Source organism: Onychostruthus taczanowskii, unplaced genomic scaffold, assembly GCF_017590055.1.
Source record: "Onychostruthus taczanowskii isolate IOZ18803 unplaced genomic scaffold, ASM1759005v1 scaffold31, whole genome shotgun sequence".
NCBI lineage: Eukaryota > Metazoa > Chordata > Aves > Passeriformes > Passeridae > Onychostruthus > Onychostruthus taczanowskii.
The window spans coordinates 6,552,948-6,570,993 of NW_024500461.1; the positions used below are offsets into that span (position 1 = coordinate 6,552,948).

At 38.4% G+C, this 18,046-nt stretch overlaps 1 protein-coding gene across 1 annotated transcript in view; it reads left to right on the plus strand.

The window, feature by feature from the left end:
* Positions 1-18,046, plus strand: part of VEZT (vezatin, adherens junctions transmembrane protein) — a 51,307-nt gene that overhangs the window by 21,023 nt on the left and 12,238 nt on the right. Inside the window, exons 7-12 of the mRNA XM_041409743.1 lie at positions 1,118-1,255; positions 5,284-5,431; positions 8,241-8,572; positions 9,179-9,372; positions 13,541-13,641; positions 14,777-14,984. Coding sequence (XP_041265677.1) covers positions 1,118-1,255; positions 5,284-5,431; positions 8,241-8,572; positions 9,179-9,372; positions 13,541-13,641; positions 14,777-14,984 — 1,121 coding nt within the window. The remainder of the gene's footprint in view (positions 1-1,117; positions 1,256-5,283; positions 5,432-8,240; positions 8,573-9,178; positions 9,373-13,540; positions 13,642-14,776; positions 14,985-18,046) is intronic.

Genomic DNA, 18,046 nt, shown 5'->3' on the forward strand with positions numbered 1-18,046 from the left:
TAGTCACATGGACTACTGAAATAGTTACCAATGCAGCAACCCACCTCAGGCTTACCAGGTACCCTGTGTGCTTTTCCCTTTTAAGTGGCTGCACATGAAATCACCTCTTCACTCTGCCCTGGGAAGGGTGAGAGCAGAAGCAGGCTTCCAGTCCCCAAACAATTAGCCACAACTGACTGTCCTGTTGTCCAGACCATGTTCATTCCTGAGCTGATTCTAGTAAAAACAGGCCCAGCAAGTAGAGTGCACCGAGGCTGTTTCCAGAGTCTCAGTCACAGGTTTGACATCAGATTGTGTATGAGAAGATACAGCTGGAGCTTAAAGATCCACAGACCTGTTCAGTCTTCACCCAGATCACAATTCATTTTATTTCTAGACGAGGTGATTTCTTACAGTGCTAAAGCCAATGTGAATTATATTCTAATAGGCAAATGGCATTGTTTCTTTTAAATGGTATATTCACCTGAATAGCCAGACACCAAATGTATTTTCTTATGTGCTTGTGTAGTGTATCCATGTCATGTGTTTACCTGTCAAGACTCTCACAAACACAGCTGCCATTCATTGCATGATGATAAAATCTATGTCACCTCTCAAATAATATTTTTCTTCACCTAGAAAACGTTCTGCATTAGAAAGGTCAAAAGAATATGGTGTTTTGTATGGAAAGCTATGTGTTGGCACCTTTTTTCTGCAAAAATTATTGAAAAAATAAATTTGGGTATAAAGAGGTATATGTTGAATACATGTTTATTAAAACTTTCCAAGCTGACAGTGGGCTTGTAATAGTTTTGTATCCTGATTGAGATAATGTTATGGCATGTCTGCCATTACTGTGCCATTTTGGAAAATTTTAGAGAAAATAAATGTGTTCAGGAGTTTTGCCACGGCTCAGATGAGAATAAATTAAGGCTATTTACTGAGGAATCCTGGCTGCTGTCTGAAATTTTGATTAAATATATCATTGATATGATCAAGGTTTAGTCCCATAGTTACTGAGTGATTTGAAAAAGCTTTCCAAATAATGAAATAGGAAAACTGATGTACTGTTCTTTAAAAATACTTTAGGACATCTGTACAGTTGTATCACATTTTACTTTTCAAGTTTGCTTGACAGGGTCAGTGCCGCTTGCCCATTTAATAAAGCTGGACAGCATCCTAGCCAGCACCTGATCGGCCTGCGCAAAGCCGTGTATCGATCCGTCAGAGCCAACTTCCGCGCTGCAAGACTGGCTACTCTGTACATGCTGAAAAAATATCCTTCCTGTAAAAACACACCAGCTCAGGTAGTCCGTGTTGCCTACTTGCACTTGGGCCAATGTTGAGTCAGGATGTCTAGAAATACACAGTATTTAATTAGGTATCTAAACAAGGGAAAGAAAAGGTAGCTTAGTAAATTGGGGCTTGCGTTTGGTTTGGAACATGCGTAAAATTTGCCTTTTTGTGTACTGTGCAGTGTGATGAGATAAGATTCAATGCACTGAAAACATTGTATCATTATTGACACCCATGCTTTGGTGTAAGTGCTGATGATGTGTTTCAGAGGCCTTCAAGATTTTGTTTTATAATTCCTCTTCTTTGAACAATATGGCCTTTCATTCGACATCCCTGTGTTCAAAGGTAAGTTGGTTTTCTCCTACCAAATTAACTGCAGCAAATTAAGCTTTTCTGTTAATGTATATCTCACATATGGTAGAAGGAGATCAGTCTGATGAACCTATGACAGAGAATTAAAAATTTTAGGTCACAGCTTTATTCATGGTGATACAAATTGCATAAACTTGATATGTTTTCATTCTCACTTCTATTCAGTAGAACTAGAAGTTTAGCAGTATTTGCTTGTGGCTAGTGTACACTCTTTTAGTTAGACAGCTGCCTTCAATGAGTACAGTTAAATAATTTTGCCCTGATTGAAATTTGTTCCCATGTAGAAGAGAAAATATGCAGTGAAATTTTTAGCCTTATACAAGGCAGTTGTGTCAAACTTGGTAGACCAGTGACTTAGTGAGAGGGAAAGTCATATTGCTTGCATTTTGTGTGGAGAGACAGTTGGGTACTAGCAGAAACAACTCAGCATTTGCTCACACCATTCTTACTCTGATTTGTTCATGTCAGCAAGAGTGCATTGCTCAAAATCACAGAACAAAATGCCATAGAAAAGAGTATTTCTCTTTTAATTCAGAATCTAAGGTTATAGCAGGATGCAATGGCTGAAAGCCTCAACTAGAAATTAGGCACTTTGGGTTAAGTATTTACAGGATGTCGTGCAGACCAGTTCAAAAGCTCTCTGCACTGTCCTCCACTGAATTGTGTGGTGACTCAGGCAGTGCTTCCCTCGGCATGCTAGCTGCTTAAACTTTTATTCTTAAGAGCCTTGTGGGTTCTGCATCATGGGAATCTGATGTAGTTATATACAAGCTGGACGGAGGAAATCTTGTAGCTTATGTTATTGGCCGATGTTAATAATCTCATCCTCAGCTGATTCAGAATGGTCTGATTTGAACTATTTTGATAGGTAGGACTTGGGCATTGGACCACATAAACTTTAAAAGCTTGGATTTTGTTGTGAGGTGATGTTCTTTGCTGTCAAGGCATAAATAGTGTTATTTTTTTTTTAGTGATAGAACCAGACGTTGGATAGTAGTATTTTAAACTGAGTGATGTCTTACCCTATTAGAATGGAATGCATATAAAATGCCTTCTGTGTCTTTGAGATGCACTGGGCACATTTGCAAATTTCCTGTAGTAAATCTCATAAAAACTTGTTGCTTCTACTCTGTAAAGGTTTAGTTATTGCATCATGAACTGTTAGAAAAACCCGTACCTAGGTAACTAGGGAGAGGGAAAGTTCATGCAAGAAAACAAGTAAACAAAAAGTAGTACCCTCTTGAGATTATAAAATCCTAAATTGCCATGCTGAAATATCTGAGTAGAGACACTTGGGCGTTTTTCAGCGCTGTGTTTCTTCCTTGACCAGCCAGTTCATCACATGCTTAGCTCACCTGGTGAGCAGGTGAGAATTTAAGGAAGAGCAGGTTGGATTTCCCAGGAATCCTGTGAGAATCTCCTGTTAGATGTTCAGATGGGAATGTGCTTTTGAAGACTAAAGTATGAATGTTAAATTGTTACTTACAGGGATACATTCGCATTCTTGTTTTTCTGTAGGTAAATAAGAGTGTCTCACATGATACGCGCTTACATTCACTGTACAGGCATTTTATTCTGGATTTCACAGTTCATTATTAAGTAGCATTGCCTTCTCTTCTTTCAAGCTAATAAGGCATGTAAGTTAGATAGATGGATGAAATATTTTCACAGAGACATGGAAAAATTTAACTAATCTGTTAGGCTTTAGTATTTTGGCTTTAACAGAAGTCAGTAGGGCTAAAAATACTACAAGATCAAAGTGCATGAAGGAAGTGTGTTCCTGTATATAATGGTGTGTATATGTTTAAACTTTCTAAATGTTTGATTCTTAGGAAGATAATGGGGGCATGGGATCAGTTCTCTGCTCATCTGTCAGATAGAAATGGGAGTGGAAGGGCTGCAGTAGAGGAGGGCAAGGCAGGAGGTGCAGGAGGCCACAGGGAATCCCTGGCTGAGACACAGCATGGGTAAGTGGCTCCTTGGTCAAACCTCACATTTGAGATGTTGCCTGGAATTTATTTTTAGCATGACTTAGGAATCCATGTGTGTCCAAATTGCCTTTTGTGGTGTTCATACTGTTGGAAATGCCATGTTGCAGGAAAAGGCTAACAAGGAGTACAAGTAGTTTCTAAAATTACTGGTCCTGAAGCCATTTGACCTGACTTTTCAATTTCTGACATCCTCATCCTATGTGCTCCCTCTGCTGGGCATGCTGTCAGGTTAATTTAGAGTAGACATCATTTATATGAGGCAGCTGCTGGTGACAACAGTAATATTCTGATCCTAATTAATTTACATTGCAGGGTTTTGTTTGAACACTTAATAGGCTTCTTCCTTTCCAGACATTAGGAATAAAGTAGGGAGAAATGTGGTTTTTTAGATCCTGGACACTTTGCTTTACTGTTTCCTGGGACACAGAATATTACTTTTTCCTGCAATGTTCTTCTGCTTAACTGGTAAAAGTCTCTTGAGCAAATCAGTTTTGCAAGTTAAATCCTCTGAGAATTTAGCACATGGAAAATTTGGGTGTGAAAGTGGATGGAACTCGTAGCTTCCCCCAGAAAACACATTAGATGGATAAGAGACAAGTGCTTCTAATTGGCTTTGTGTGCAAGAGATGAGAGCATTCAGTTTCTAGATCAAACTATAAATGAAAAACAAATATATTAAATTAAGACCATATTTTCATTAATGCTTTACAAATATATATATATATTTCTGTGGAACCGATGTGATTTTGCACTTATGGGCATAAGTTTACATTTCTGTTTTAAATGAATTTTACTATTTTGTGACTGGGTAACTGTCAGAAAACATGCAAAAATCTGGAACTGTTCCTCCCCAGCCTGAGGTTATCCTAGAATTAGTGCTATTTTAAAATAAATGCTGCCCTAGTCTATGAATTATTTTTTCTCTTTTCTGGTATCAGTTCTATTGGGCTTGCTTCCTACTTTTTAAGCATTTTTGATGACTAGAAATGTATATTTTCCTACTGAGATTTTAATTGTGCTGAATGGTGTTGATAGATACCAGTTTGCCACTCATCCTGCCAAAATCATAATGTCTTTACAGTGATGTAATCAATAAAGTTAATGGTATGACACAGTCAGGGAGCTCCTGTTTTTACAGAGCTCTCTGAAATGTTAGACTTTTTACGTAAAGACCTCTGAGCAGTCCATCCACAGACAGACCTCTCAGCTAATTCACATCATGAGTTTAGTCTATAACACAGGCTACCTTTAAAATTTAAAATTGCACAATTGTTCTCTTTCCTCTGTTAATTTCTGGTTTAAGATTGACATGAACTATCTCTTGGAAACTCAATATTTAAAAGTAAGCTGTTTCACTCATTCAAACGGGATGCAGGGATTTTTCATCAATCTACTTTGTTTGTTTTTATGTGTTTTTATTTTGACATAGGTGTTTTGTCAGTTTCTTATCTCCCATCCTTCAAAGAGCTTTTAAAACTTGCGCTTCAAATAAGGATTGCGAAAGAGGATTCAGGTGGATTTGGGATGAAAGTATGTGATTTCATAAAAATTGCCTGGAATGAGAAACCTTATTAAGTATTTGTTTCATTTTCTGTATGTTTAATGCAAAAAGTGGCTTTGTTTACCACCTTAACTCCAGCTAAACTTACCCTCTGAACTCGGAGAGTGACAACGTGACCAGCTACATCTGTGTGGTCCCCTTTAAGGAGCTGGGTCTGGGACTGAGTGAAGAGCAGGTCTCTGAAGAGGAGGCACACAATCTGACTGATGGCTTCAGCTTGCCTGCACTCAAGGTAAGTTCTCCTAGAAGGGCTTAATACATCCATGCAGGCTCCTGGTGAAAATCTTTCTCTTGTCATGAAGTCCTGTGGCTTGTACATCCTAGCCTGTAGCAACACACTGAATTGAGGGTAAGGTGTAATCAGTCAGGCTCTTATCATGTGTTTCTACATTTATCAGCATTCACCTGATTTCTTTGTGCATGTAGAGAAAGAGAAGTTACTCAATACAACATTAGGATATTTTTCTGCAAGTCATGGAAGTTCAAGTCAGTGTTCTATAATCAGTTTGATCAACCCCTTAAACATGATTTTTTGCTCTCTGATTTCACCTGATCCCAGCTGAATAAAATAATTTATGTATTTGTACTTAATTAATTTTTTATCAAATCTCTTGATGTGAGTAAAAAGAGACACATCAAAAATCACAAATTAGTTGTAAATGCCAAAGGGAGTAGCTGCATTTAGTCACAATGAGGAGCAGAAATCATAAGCTTGGACCCCTGCTGCCATGAGCCAGTGTGGTTCTTTGATCTTTGCAAAACTTTTAACTGAACAGAGTGACAACCGTATAATGGCCTTTTTATCTATTTTGTTTTGAGATGTTAGGGTTTTTTTATTTACGTGAGTCAATTGGAAGGAAGATCTAATTTGAATGCAAGCCTTCTATTCTCTAATGACCCTCTGCTAGGGCAGTTCCCCTTTAGCATTGTCTTTTTTAATGGAAAATTCCATTATTATATGACTTCTGTGTTTCTCTGGGGTTGGCTTTTGTTGCATTTTTTCTCTTAATTTATAGACCTTGACTTCTTTTGTTCTGACAGTAAATTCTACCAGTAATAGTGATTACTAAGCTTTGAGGCTTTGTCTAATTAGCTTTAAGCTAAGAGCTACAATAAATAGCAGCTTTTGGGATTTTTCTTCTTGCATTTCATTAGCAGAAGTTCTAATTGCAACCATGTAAGCCTGCTAATTTACCCACTTGTTTTTAAGCACAAGAAGCCAGACAGAAGTGCCCAAGCTTGTAAGCTAAGCCTTTGTTTACCTGCAACTTGCAGTAATTTAACTGAACTCTGTTTTAGTTAAACTGGTTAGGATGCTTTCTGGTTACAGTTACATTTACAACTAGTAAATCTCAATTTATGGTAACTCATAACAGCCAGCAATGTAGGCTGGGTGTGGTATAGCTGAACCAAGCTAAATTAACATACATCAGTCCTAAGCAGATTCCTGTGTAGGTATAATATACTTTGATAACCTCGGGACATATTTGTGTGGTGAGCCTTGGATGTATGTGCAGACCTCAGGAGTTTTTCTTCCCCTTTGAGAGAATTTGTCTTTCTATTAAAATGCAGGTCATGCTAAGCCATATGACAAATGTAGCATGTGTCTTTTGGCTACCTTGTCCTTGAAGTAAAGCAGTTTAAAGAGTGAAAATTTTTCACTTAAGAAAACAATTCCCAGTTTAAGCTGAGGAAAGGTGGATATTTTGTGTCAGCAAAGATCATCAGTAGTTATTGGCAGAGCAAGCTGCTTGCAAGCATAAATACATCTGGAATTTCCTTTTCTCTTGTCATTGTGCTTTTTTCAGGTAGGTTCTTGATTATTATTATCAGTTCCTGAAGTCCACTATTTCTGTGTGCTACTTTTTTACTGCCTGTGATTTATGTCTGGTGGAAGGGATTGGTCTTCTTTTGTGCTTATTACAGCATGAGCTTTTGATTTTTTTATCCAGGGCACCACACGTTCAGAGACACTTGAGTGATTGCTGCTCATTTGTTTGCTTTGTATTTTTGCACCCAGCCAAATCAGTCTTGCATGTGTACCCCAAATTAATTTCATGTCATTCATGTATTCTTTTTTCTCATGAGCATCTTTTGTAAATTGAGATTTCTTTTTTTCTTTTGAAATACTTTCTCAGTTTGCATCCAAGTATTTTTGACATGATGAGTCAATGTTTTGTCTTCCTTGGTCTGGAATGCTTGTGAACAATTTTCAGTCTGCACCTCATAATCACCTACAGCTGATCCCTTTTAATAGGGGCCATTATTCCAGAGAGAAGTATCATAACCTTTCCTTTTCATTTTAGACATAAAAGGTGCTGCTGTACTGTCATGATCTACTGAGCAAACTTCTCTAAACTAAGAAAACAGTTCTTTCATTGGAAGCGGAAATTCTCAAGACATTGAAATTTTGGACTGCCTTGCTCCCAGATGGACTGGCCTCTTTTGTACCATATGTGACATTGTGAACCAATCCATTTCTTAAAAGCCTTTCCTTCCTTAGTAGTATTGGTGGAATTTCTTACTTTGGCTGAAAAAAGAAAAAAGTTAGCAGCTCAACTTTCTTCAGATGTAGAATATTTTTTTGTTGAGTACAGTGCAATTAGGCTCATGTTTCAAGGTTGGGTGTGGGGCAATGCAGTAGTTATTAGATTGTAGAAATGACAGCTTGGCCTTATAAAGGGAAAAATGTCTTTGCTGCCGCTGGAATTTTGGCAGCCCTTTACGAGCTCTAGGGTATGCGGAGATTATAGCAAATAATGAAACTGGCCGACGGGAATATGAGGTTCGGGACTCTGACAACTTTATGAGCGTAATTGCGTTTAATATCCTTCATCAAGGAATTAACAGTCACCTAAGGTTCACAAGATCTGAACCTCACGTGCTCTGGAATACCCTTCAAAAACAGTCAGCGGATTTTTGCAGTTTTTCCAAGTTCCCGTTGCCGGCCAAGGAGTGTTTTCCCATGGTGTATCTGTACATTTACTTTGGAAGCTGACCGCCTTCCCAGGTGCACAAGCTAACCCTACCCTGTTTTGCAGGTCCTCTTTCAGCTGTGGGTAGGGCAGAGTTCAGAATTTTTCAGGAGGCTGGCGCTGCTGCTGTCCCCGGCCAACGCGTGCCCCGAGCCCTCGGCGTCCCCGGAGCGGCTGCCTCACCACATCCTGCGCGACGTGAGCCAGGGCCTCCCTCACACGCACGCCGCCTGCCTGGCGGAGCTCAGGAGGAGCTACGAGTTCTACCGCTACTTCGAAACGCAGCACCAGGCGGGCTTGCAGTGGCCAGCCAGGAGCAAGCAGCAGTGCAGGGAGCTGAACAGTCTGCAGACGGCGGTGCGCAGCTTGCAGCTGCATCTCAAGGCCCTGCTCAATGAGTACGTTTACACATGAATAACAGAGTATGCAGGAGGCTTTGGATTTGAAGTTCTTTGGGTTGTCAGCTTGTATCCCCAAGTAAAAGCAAAAAAGTCTTTGCAGTCACAGCCGTGTTTTTACATAGTATGGGCTCAAAGATCCTTGGTTTACTATGGAATCTGATATTTTTTCTGGGTATTCTTTGAGTTTGTGGTGAAAACTTTAAGATAAGCAGCACTAAGATTTTGCCTTGCTTCTGTGACTCCCTTATAAAAATATGAAAACATAATTATCTTCCATTGATTTTTATGCTTTATAAGAACATTCAGCTCATAGTAACTAACTAGTAAATATCCTTAAAGATTTGTCACTGCCTTGGTGAAACAGTTGAGACTGTCCTACTCCTTTAATCTTATATATAAGGATTACTATAACTATTGCAGGTAAACAATGTATCTTGATGTAGGAAAAAATATTTTAATTTTAAAATTTTGGGGCATCTTTGAGGAACTGACTGAGGTGGGTTCTTAAAACTTGAAGGAAATAACAGTATATTACATTAAATAATTGAAAGAATGGTGAAATATTTATTATTACTTACTGCTGTTTGCCTCCTCATTACTTAGGGTAATAATTCTTGAGGATGAGCTTGAAAAGCTTGTTAGCACTAAGGAGACATCCGAGTTGACAACAGAAGCCCATCAGGTTCTGGAACAAAAACTGAAGTTTATTCAGCCTCATATCCAGGCAAGCAACAGCTGCTGGGAAGAAGCCATTTCTCAGGTGGAAAAAATGAGTGGAAGAAACCCAAATAAAAAAGGTAAATGTGAGAGATTAAATTTAGGAGCTAATGGGATACACTTCAGAGATGAAACGGTCAAATGAATCAGTGACAGTGTTCAGCCTGTGTATCAGAATTTCAGCTGAAGAAGGTCTTAAAACCATACACTTTGAAAAACTGTGTCCTTACATCAGACTTTTCCATTGTGATGGCCTTGAAGCTTTTGTTTCAGCAAAATATGCCACCATGTTAACTCAGTCTGTTAGACCTGTGGATTCAGATGGTTACATTTTCAGGGGTAGACTCATCATGGCTTTTTACCTTTGATGGGTGAATCACCTGTGAAGGGGGAGGATTTTAATGAATCGCCTTCAAGATCTTCATTGATTTACTGCATTAAAATGATGCCATTAATTGAAATGATAATGACATTGTCATGAAACTTTTTTGACAATCACATTTCCTGGAACATTTCAAATCATGGAGCACATGTTAAGCATACAATATCCATTTACCTCCTCTCCCAAAGAGAGTGAGCTAACCTTTGGTGTTCTTAAAAGTCTTTGTGAGCAGCATATCCCAGCATTTTGTTTCTTGTCCCTCTCATTAGGGATCTGTACTGCCCATGCTGTTCTTGTGAAGCATAACCAGCTTAAATAACTGAAGTGAACTTAGGCTCTCCTGACATAGAATTGAACCTGCAATTTCTAATCTTTCATTTTTTCCAGGAGCATTTTTACTGTCCTAGGAAGGCACAGCCCAGCATCTGAAAAATGCTGGTAATGGAGACTGCACTAGGAAAATTGTCAGGGGGAACTTAGGGTATCAGCAAGTTACCTACAGAAATCCAAATCTGAAGCGCACTCTGCTCTTAATGATGTATGGGTGGAATATCCAGTAGATGGATAAATATTGCTGTGGGCCTAGAGGCAGGCAGGCCAAGCTTGTTCATGCTTACATCAGAACTGGGAGCACTGGGAGGCTTCTTGGAGGCTCTGTGCAGGTCCAGACATGGTATAAACAAACTCCTGTACTTTGCCTGATAGTGCAGTCTTACAGCTTCCCCCTCAGTGTAAAACAGCCTGTGAGGATGTTAGATGTAGCCTGATATATTTGCATGTGTTGACCTGTTGTGTTTTGTTGACACCATCCACAACCTGCAGTTCCACTGATCTTTCTCCCCTTTCCTTAAAAGTTCTTTCTAGACGACACACCATAGTATTTTTAGTTATTTTAGTTTTATTTTTACTTTGTGTATAAATTTCACAGCAGGCGTTTTTATTATAACTTGCTTCCTTTTAAAGTTCAGTGCAAAAATAACCTTGTGTGTGATCTAGAAGGAAGGGATTGCGTGGGAAATAAAAAATATAATAATCCTTCACTTTAGCCCACTGGCTTTCCTGGAAATGTGCTGGGTTTGAACCTCTATTTTGCAACAAGTTTACTGAACTAATCTACAGGAGCTACTTTAAATTATTTTGGTCATTGAAAACTATATTTATCTGACAACATTTGACTTTCCTGATATATTTCTAAGCCATCCAGCTCCTACGAGTTGACCCTGTCAAGCTGTACATGAAATCAAGTTCCATTCTTTTGCTGTCTTCCTACAGATTTTAACAGCTGGTCTGTCAGTCATGTTATGTACATTACTTCAATAAATTCTCTTCTTTTTTTCAATACTTTCTGAAAACTCTTTGGAGAAGATGCTTTCCTGTTGAATAAATATAACAGCTCAGCACAGCTTTTACATTTATGCATTACTATCCAAAACTAAATCAGTCTTTTGACAAGAGCTGTTTCAAGAACCCCACGGGCTTAGAGCATTTTGTCTAAGTGGATGCTGAGCACTTCTGCTGCAATAGATACTTAGTTCAACTAACTAGTTCAGCCAGTAGAGCATCTGTATAAAAGCAGTACATGCTTCTTGCCCTGAATCATTATATGTCAGAGCTGGTTTCTTACAGGTACGTTAAACAGCCAAAGCAAAGCCTTTCAGAATCACAGCCTCCTGTCAGCCTGTCATTGGTGGTGACACCAGCATGCATCTTATATTTTAGCATACAGGTCCTTCAGGGAATGCACTTTGGCTTCTTCCTTTACACGATTTGGTGTATTTCTAGAATCAGTGCCTTTAGTTACTCACTGATCCTGTCAGGTACAGAGCAGAGCCTCAGAACAAGTGGGACTTGCACATTGAAGCACATTTCTACTCACTGATCCTGTCAGGTGATCAGGCTCTGCTCCTCACAGAGCAGAGCCTCAGAACAAGTGGGACTTGCACATTGAAGCACATTTAAGGGAGATCACCTCTATTTAAATTCCTTGGGCAATGATGGACCTGTCTATTATTCATCTACATGTACATCTTTGCTCATTTCCTAGAACTTTCAGCTTCTTTATTCTTTCACATTTTTTTCATCACTAATAAAATGTATCACTTAAAGATTCAACAATTTAAGCATGTAGTAATCTACTGCTAATATTACGGAATGGAGTACTCTTTATGGCTAGTTACAGCATTGTATTAATGATCTTTGAAACAATGGCCCTCAAACTGTTTAAATTCTATCCTTTTTCATTTTAAACCATCTTTGCAAATGTACACAACTTTTTTAGATATTTATAAGAGCAAGGCTATGGTACTCTGCTGGAATCTCGCCATCCCTACGTGTTCAGTGTATAGATTAGAAATGGAAAATAGGGTTAGGTGGAGCTTGGCAACCCATTTCCCTTCTCAAGGTAAATCAGTATTTGTGAGTAAATGCTGTTTACGTCGTCTTAAAAATCTCTCTTTAGAGACATTTTACAGTATTTCCAGGCATCTATTCCAGCACTTAATTCCATTATCAGTAGAATGTTATTACTGAATAGAAGTACTTCTTGCTGCAATTTAAAAGCAGTACTTCTGATCCACCCACAATGGAAATCCATTCCTCTTGATGGTTTTTACGTTCTCAAAGATTATTATTACGCTTCTTTCTGTCTTCTCTACATGACTCCCTATGCTTCAGCTCTTTCCTGATGACTATACTTTATTTAGTCCTCTTTATAATTTCCAGTGTTTTCCTCTATGTTCCCTCTAGTTGGCCCACTGTGTTACTGAATGAAGGGGCCCCAGACTGGGCACTATGTTCCATCCACAGCCCAATCAGTGCCAGAGTAGAAATGTTATTTCATATGTCTAACATATTGCTTGTATGTGCTAGTTTGTAGTTTGGCTTTTTGCTTGCAGTGGGGTAGAGCTGATGGTGAGGCTCCTCACCTCTTTCTCAGTGGTGCTCCCCAGTCAGTTCTGATGCATTTGTGCATTTGGCTATTCCAAAGCACAGAAGTTTGCAGCCATTGTCACCAAACTGCTGGGTCTGAAATTCATTTCTACCTGGGTTGTACCTCTGATTTTCCAATATTATTTTTTATTCTAGTGGTGCCCTTCAGTGTTCTTGCAGATTATCCCCAAATCAGCAGATTTAATGAGATGCAACACCTCTCTTTCACCCATTGGCAATATTGGAGAGTATTGGACTTGAGACAAATCCTCACTCAATGTATTCCAGTCTGAAAATGGTAATCATGCTGTAATGATCCAAGAAGCTGTTCTATGCACTTAATAGCAACTTTTCCTGGCCTTTGCATTTTCCTTATAAAGATGTCATGACGCCATGTCAAAAGTCTTTCTGAAAACAAAATGCAGGATGTCTTTGGTTCTTTCTATACGCGAGACCTGTTACTGCATTGCAAAATTAACATCTTCTATTTTCAACAAATCCACACTGGCTGTTATTTGTCTCCTTGCTACCTTGCAAATACCTTCCTGTAAACTTTCCTTAATTATTTCTTCCAATATTTTCCAGTCATTTGAAGCTGTTTTACCTATAATTTTTTCTAAACTTCCGAAGAAAATCTCTTCTCTGGTTTTACTGATCTTGCTTGCCATCTGCAGGTTTTCAAAGTCTATAAAATTTCTGAGATTTGTTAGTTGAAGTGTTTCAGCACAAGTTCCATTGGATCCAGCTTCTATAAAAACAGCCAAGTTACTTAAGTGCTGTCTAACAGTGTTTCAGTGTAACCTAACCACCCTTCTCACCATTTTTTTCATGTATGCAAATCCTGCTTATGAAAATACCTGGACCCTGCCTGAGTGAGTCAGAAACATCCAATACTCAATTTTATTTCTTTTAAATCCCTTTTCTTTTTTCCCCTAAAGGCAAAATTGAAGTTTCCTGTGACAACCTACAGCATACTGCAGTACCTTTAACACAGCCTGCCATATACATAGAAAACAAAGATCCAATCCCTGAAGAGCAGGTAAAAAAAAAAAAAGGGATAATTTAAAACACATTTTAAATAACAATTGGGGATTATTTGCTGCATCCATTCTTTTTTTCAGTTGCTTGTGCAGTGACCTTGTTGTCTTGCTGAGACAGACAAGTGGCCAGTACCACTTCAAAATTGGACTTGTGGAAAAAGTTGTGTACATTCCGTTTGCTGTTCCATGGGGAGCTATTCCCCATCCTGGAAAAAAGAGCACTAGTATTCATTTCTCATAAATATGATTAGAAATGAGTGACCAAAGGAGAGCAGCAACACAAGAGTAATAAAAAGTGAGAATTGCTAAAAGACAGTATATGAAATAGTCCTACTCTTGCTGGATAAACAGACACAGCTGCAAAAGTGACAACTCAAGCACAAATCATCCTGCCTTCAGTTTGCTTAGTCTTTGCATTTTTGGATATCTTTTTCCTGTAACACTGAATAATTTTGTGTTGTTTGAGGAACTCCGGGGTGATGGATGGGCTGTCTTAGAGTGGTGGGCTTCCTCCATCCCAGAAGTGAATGGCAGATGCATTCTGAAAGCACAGTGAACACCCATGCTCTGCTCTGTCCCTCCCTTGCTTCTCCCCCACATGTATTCTCTCTAGCTGTTTTTCCATATCAAAAAGCTGGGGCTAATTACTTTATTGAAAATTTGTTATAATATAAATGCTGCTCTGGTTTTTTATGCTTGTAATCCAATAGATTTAAAATTGGCAGAGAAGTTTGCTATTCTCTATATCACTTAATAAGGATTTATGTAAGTTAAATTACCAAGATGCATGACTACCAAGAACTGGTTACAGTGTAAATTAAAAAAAAAAAAAAAAAAACCCTACATCAGCATTGCTTATTTCCACCTGTAATTACAGAGAAATGGTCTCCCATTTTCAAGGTATATCACTTAATCCTATTTGTGTATGAAGGTAAATCTCGATAGTGAGTGGACTTGCTCCAAAATCGTACAGATACTACCAAGAGCAGGGTCAGGTCCACTGGCTCTGCTCAAACAGGGCTCCATCCTATTACTGTGGTTGGTTTGTGTTGGCATCACTTGATCATGAATCAGATTGTAGGATTGAGTGCACCTGACAGTGAAGATCAAGAGTTTCTTCCTTCCTTTCTTTAGGAACTGGAAGCATATGTTGATTATTCAGATACAGATAATGAATACAAAAGGGAAGATTTTTTCTGCTTCTCCCAAGAAGAAAGAGAGAGGCAAGAGCGAGAGAGACAGGAATCTAAGAGGGTGTTACAAGAATTGAAATCTGTACTGGGATTCAAAGCTTCAGAAATTGAAAGGCAGAAGTGGAAACAGCTACTATTCAGTGAACATGGTAAGCATTTTTTTGAAAATTAATTCCTTCGTTAAAAAACATGGGTGTCTGTTTGCCATGAATTTCTGACTGTTGGAATTCAGACAGTGCTTAGCTGTAGTAGTGTCTTTGATAGAGCTGTGTGGTCTTAGTTGCCATTCCATCTTTTTATAGTTTAGCAATCATTTTACTATATATTGAAATGAACTCGTAGAAGTGAGAATTTGGCTTTAAACAAAACACTGAGCTAAAATATTAAATACACAAAAATATTAAGACATAAAGAAAGCTGTCAGGATATAAACCATGCAGATTGAACTGACTTTCTTTCATGGCTTTCCAGTAAATAATGAATTTTTATCAGGGTACATAAATAAATTACTTTTCAGAATTTAAAGAAACCAGCAGAAAAATTATCCTGGACGTACAAAAGTATATAGGTTAAACTGAAGAGCTAGACTTTTAAATACTAGAGAAATAACTGGCTTTTGCTTCCATGAGGAGTGAATACAGAATATGTTCACAAAAAAAAACCAACAAAAAAAACAAAAAACAAAAAAAACAACAAAACAACAACAACAAAAACAAAACAAACAAACAAACAAAAAAAAAAAAAAAAAAAACACAAACCACCTAAGAAGACGAGTTCTTTCAAATTAGCCTTTACTAATTTTGAAGACTGCTGAGTATCTCCATTCATTTGCACTTGAAAGCAGGATATGAAAATTTCTCTTGCCTTAACAAGACAACTTGTCTGTTAAAATTTGATTCCTCTCACTGCTTGAGCTATTTGATCTACCCTCTTTAAAATTGGCAGGAGTTTCTTTTCCTTTTTCTTATTTTCATTTCTTCTTCTTAAAGACAGATTAGGAAAAGCTTTCTAAAAAGTTCCATGTTCTGTGTTATGCAAAACAACCCTCAAGTCTGGCACCATGTCCAAGGATTCTGCCTCTGACAGTGTCTTCCAGAAAAATGACCATGGATTGCAAATTTTCGGTAATTTACTAGGAACACAAAGTAACAGACCAGACCATACCTATTTGTGAGAGTGTCTCTTTTGATATCAAACTATCAAAAATATCTGGTTTTAGCAATTTTTTTCCTTATATCCATAAAGCTACAGCTGTGGTAAAAGAGATCACTTGACCATCCAATAGGTACTGATTTCTCTTCTAGTTGCATTAGAAACCTGAGACATCAAATTGCACCAGAGTTTCCTCAGGAGTAGGATTTCTGTATTTCTGTTAGATAAAACACCACACAACTCTTCACATAAATTTCTTCAAGTCTTCATTTCCTAACTGCTGGAGGAAGAAGTGATCCTACCTCCAGCTCAAGTCTTCATAGACCTAGTGAAACTCTTGCAGAAAGAGTTTGTCAGGAGAACCTGCCTAGGACATTTCCTTACCTAAGCAGATAATACTTGGCCTGAGCAGGTAATACATATCAGCATATCCTCAGGCCATCTATGGCCATAGCTGGGAAGAGTCAACTCACTCCTGTAGTTTGCAGTAACTCTTCACCAGAAAGCCTTTGTGGCTCATGTTGGTTCTTTTTCCTTTCCTATTACATTGGTTTAGGATGAGAGATGAAAGGGTGAGGAGGGAAGAAAGTATGATTTTCTCCAGCTGCATAGGAGTAATCATAGATTATTTCCATCCTGTACACACGTGGAAAACATGAGGGCACTTCAAGAAAGTAGTTAATATTGTCTTCTGTTGGCTCAGACTGTGTGTGTCTGACCTGACAGACTGATATGTACACCTGATATAACATCTTCTACTGTTTTTTAAGAAAATCCTTCACTATTTCTTCAAAAGAAGCACAAGTCAGTAAATATGATATCATGGTGCAATTTATCCATACACAAGTCAGTCCTTAAGGAGGCATTTATGTGATCTGCACTTTCTACATTTCTGACTTGCCTTATCTTGAAGATTGAAACCCAGAAAGGTTCATATTCTTGTCTCCATTGCCCAAGCCAATGGATGGCCATTATACCACTTTTCCATAGTCCTCTTGAATCTTGCTTTTACAGGACAATCAAATTCCAGAAATCCTGTGTTTTCCTAACTTGTGATTATTGTGGAAAAAGATCCTGAAATATTCAAAGGCTTTAATCTGTTAGTGAAGGCACCCAGCTAGCCATTCTGACTTGTCCTAACAAAGACATGAGGGTTTTTGATTCATTTAAGGAGGGGTGAGGGTTTCCACATAATAGGTCAGCTCCAAACAAGCTGATACGTCTTAGGAGCACAGCATGAAGTCAATTGGAGGTGATAGGTTGGATTCCAGAAGAAAATAATATCATCTTAGCAGAGCACTAGACTAAAGGAAGTTTTCCAAGGCCCAGTACCATGGTAATACTTCTTACAGTTTGGGTAATAGGTAGTTTATGGGAGTGTAGGTGAGCCTATGTTTCTGGTCCTTTGGCCTTCTGTTGAGCCACTACATGGAAGTGCTTTTAAAAGGTCTGCTAAGTTTTTAGTAGCTTCATTTCCATTTGTCAAACACTGTAAAACAACTCTCTTCTGCTGCAGAATCACTTCTAGCCTTTCCCTAACCTCTCCCCTGAAAAAAAATTCATTCTGTCGGTGGTTGTGTTGTATCCAGCTGTTTTCCCTTCTCCCACCTTGTCCATACAACAGTTGTTATATAGCTATTTATCAGATTTGGAAAGCCATACTCTCAAAACTGATGAATTTCACCCTGTTTATTAATTTGTAAACTCCACAAATTGGCCAGCTACCAATCTCAAGTGTTTTGGGTTTTTTTGAGAAATTTTTTCTTTCAAAGTATTCTTTGGAGGAAGTAGGCAAGAAGTTTGCTCCCAAATGATAAGATTACTGTGCATATTCCTGTCTCTTCAAGCAAATGTGGAGAAATAAGTAGCAACATCTTTTTTCCAAGACAGGGAAAGAACTACTCCATAAACAACTGAGACGAGTCTGATGCAGTGCTCCTTTGATAGATAAGGTTTTAAAGCAAACAGTACAATACCATTCAATGCCACATTCTTTCAGTGTGCTAATGACAATAGTTATCAATGTGACAACCATAACAATGTGCCTGCCTTCAGCTAG